The sequence below is a fragment of the Chironomus tepperi genome, unplaced genomic scaffold (genome assembly GCF_022539635.2).
Source record: "Chironomus tepperi strain 1889 unplaced genomic scaffold, CSIRO-AGI_Ctep_v1 contig_11, whole genome shotgun sequence".
NCBI classification, from domain to species: domain Eukaryota; kingdom Metazoa; phylum Arthropoda; class Insecta; order Diptera; family Chironomidae; genus Chironomus; species Chironomus tepperi.
The window spans coordinates 739,560-742,753 of NW_027226133.1; the positions used below are offsets into that span (position 1 = coordinate 739,560).

The 3,194-nt window shown below is 32.8% G+C and overlaps 1 protein-coding gene across 1 annotated transcript; it reads left to right on the forward strand.

Moving 5' to 3' along the window:
• The first annotated feature begins 1,083 nt into the window (after positions 1-1,083).
• On the forward strand, positions 1,084-2,890 carry LOC139086941 (thymus-specific serine protease-like). Its single transcript, XM_070635598.1, has 4 exons — positions 1,084-1,372; positions 1,432-2,363; positions 2,436-2,602; positions 2,662-2,890. Exons 1-4 carry the CDS (start codon positions 1,100-1,102, stop codon positions 2,805-2,807), a joined length of 1,518 nt encoding a protein of 505 aa, XP_070491699.1. The 5' UTR covers positions 1,084-1,099; the 3' UTR covers positions 2,808-2,890.
• Positions 2,891-3,194: the final 304 nt, after the last annotated feature.

Sequence of the window (3,194 nt, forward strand, 5' to 3'; positions counted from 1 at the left end):
CATCAAGATTCTGAGAATCCGTATGTAGCACCTTATTGAGAACTTTTTATGAATATTAAGTTAATGTCTATTTACTGTTAAAAGTACAGCCTTTTAAACCAGAGCTCGAAGTTGATATGGTTGAAGTCGACTTGATTCGACTTGACTCGACTCAAATGTAGCCGACTTCAAGTCGACTCGATTCGACTTCGAGCTCAGTTTTAAACAAATTGTAATCAAGAATATATGCAGAAATTCTACTGTTAATTCATTAACCAAAGGCTATAAGCACAGCTACAATGAATCATAATCTAATCACAATAATGATTAATTGAGGCTTACAATAATAATGATAATACTGAAGTTGACTTAACCAAAACCTGGAGAAAGCCAGTCAATAGCCACTTGACTTTTACGGTTTTAAATCATGTGATTTTGATTTGTCTATTTATTATTGTCACTTATTAGCAGTATTTAATAAATATTTAAAGCACTTAACATTCGTAGACTAAGTAAATAAATTCCTACAATCAGAGCCTGTTATGATAACTAAAACCAATAAATTCAATATGTTCATTTCACAATGTTATAAAATATCGATGGAAAAAGCTAAAGCACATCTATCAAAAACCAACATTACCACATCCATACCACCCCTTGAATCATGTTTTAATGGTAAAAATATTTTTTCCGCAATTTATTTGAAAATTTTTCTTATGATTATTGACACACTCGTCTGTAGCTTTATACGTTGAATGCACGTTCTATGTTATTGCACTTAAAACACTCTGATAATCTCTTGGAATGCATAAAATAATCTTTTTTTAAATCTTGAGATTATGTGAAGAACGTTTTTATGTTGTGTGTGCATGACAAGATGTAGACTAATGATTCAATTCAATCTTTAATCCATGTGTATTTATAAAGAATTTTCAAAACTATTACAAAATTCTCATTTTAAGCTTGCGATAAGATTTAAACTTTCCTGTTATTTAATCGATTGCCACTTCAGATTTTGGTTGGAATTATCAACAAAATATGATAAGATATTTTATGTATAAAGGCACAGTTTAACTTAATTTATATTTTTCTCAATTAGTTCATTATAAGACTTCAAATAATGAAGGCATTTTTGGTTCTGTTTGGGGTAATTGCTACTGTGCAATTGAGTTTTGCCATTTTTGGTGAGTTTGAGTATGGCGATAAGAATTCAAAATATTTTAAAAAGGAACCGCCATTGAGAGCAACAAAACCTCTTGCTGCTGTTGATAATGTTTATGAAGGATGGATTAAACAACGAATGGATAATTTTGATCCACAAAATACAGAATCATTTTATATGAGATATTTGTTCAATTTTGAGAATTTCCAGCCAGGTGGGCCAATCTTCATTGTAAGTTGACTTTTGCATCCTCATAAATTTCTGATTTAATTTTCTTAAATATTCAACAGTTTGTTGGCGGAGAATGGACAGTATCACCTGGAACGCTTCAATATGGTCACATGTATGACATGGCTAAAGCATTAAATGGACTTTTAATCTATACAGAACACAGATATTATGGAGCAACAACACCAACACCAGATTTAACCTTAGAAAATCTACGTTACTTGAACATTGACCAAGCACTTGCTGATCTCGCTCATTTTATTGTCTCTATCAAGAAGACTTTCCCAGGTGCTGAAGATTCAGGAGTTATTTTAGTTGGTTGTTCATACAGTGCCACAATGGTTACATGGTTCATGCAGAAATATCCACATTTGATTAAAGGTGCATGGGCACTTAGTGGTCCATTATTGGCACAAGTTGACTTTGTTGAGTATTACGAAGTCGTATCAAGAGCAATTCATGAAGTTGGTGGATCAAACTGCAGTGGAATAATTCGTAGTGCTTTCGAGCAAATGGAAGCTTTAGTTGAACAAGGAAATGCAGCAGAGCTTCAAAGACACTTTAAATTATGTAAACCATTGGATCTTAGTAATAACCTCGATGTCTGGTCATTATTTGGTGATGCTGCTGGCACATGGGCAGGTTTGGTTCAATATTATTACAGATATGATCGTGACATTGAAAATGCCTGTGAAGGACTTGAAGCTAAGTATGTAAATGCAACATCAGAACTTGATGCTTATGCATCATGGCTTATGGATAGATGGAGGATTGGTAATAACTGTTATGAACATACTTATGAAGCATTCCTTGATCGCTGGAGTGGAACAAGCTGGGATGACTGGATTGCACAATCAGAATGGAGACAATGGTATTATCAAACATGTGCTGAATATGGATGGTATCAATCATCTGGATCTAAGGAGATTCTTTTTGGAAATAATTTCCCAGTTAATATTTCAGTTCAAATATGCAGCGATCTTTACAAGGGTTTGTGAGTATTTCACCACACGAAAGTGAAATGAACTTGAAAAAGCTTAATTGAATTTAAATCTAATCTTATCAGCTTCACACCAACAAGCATTCAGGGAAATGTAGATAGAACTAATGTTATCTATGGCGCTAAAAATCCAAGCGTACAAAATGTTTATTCAACACATGGTGAATATGATCCATGGGCGCCAATGGGTCTTGATGATGATGCAAGTGATCCAATGGTTGTTTACTTGCCAAGTAAGGCTATCAATAATTTATAAAGTTAATCATTTTATGACAGTTTTAATGTTTTTCAGCTGAATCACATTGTAGTGATATGTCATCAATCCATTCACGAGATACAGTCGAAATGATTGCAAGCAAAAACAAAATTTTTGAATTAGTTCAAAAATGGCTTGGCATTCCCCAACAAGATTGGATAACATTACCTCCAGTAGCATAATCCTATCAATGTTGATTGTAAATAAATCCAAAGCTTAATAAAAATGTTATTGATCAATCTGATAATTCGTTATCAAATAATAAGCCACAGTGTTTTCAAAACACAGCAATTATAATTTCCAGTGACTTAATGAACAAGCATCAATTAAAAAACATAAAAGGGCATCAAATCTGCATGATTAATTATCAAAAAAATGAATTATAGAGTTTTCTACCTTTTTGCTCATCTACTTCAGTGACTGAATTTTTCATACATTATGTAGATTCATATATGAAGCATATTTTCATATCTCTATCTCGTGGGAACTCCAATGTTATGAAGCTCCATACTCGGATATCAACGTAAAGGGTATTTTTCATCATTATGTGTGGAAGCTTTTATCATATT

Bases quoted from the DNA above. Each gene is read 5' to 3' on its own strand.
- LOC139086941 (XM_070635598.1), top strand. From the start codon at position 1,100: ATGAAGGCATTTTTGGTTCTGTTTGGGGTAATTGCTACTGTGCAATTG. The intron at 2,364-2,435 runs GTGAGTATTTCA...TAATCTTATCAG, and splicing joins AGCGATCTTTACAAGGGTTT to CTTCACACCAACAAGCATTC. The intron at 2,603-2,661 runs GTAAGGCTATCA...AATGTTTTTCAG, and splicing joins AATGGTTGTTTACTTGCCAA to CTGAATCACATTGTAGTGAT.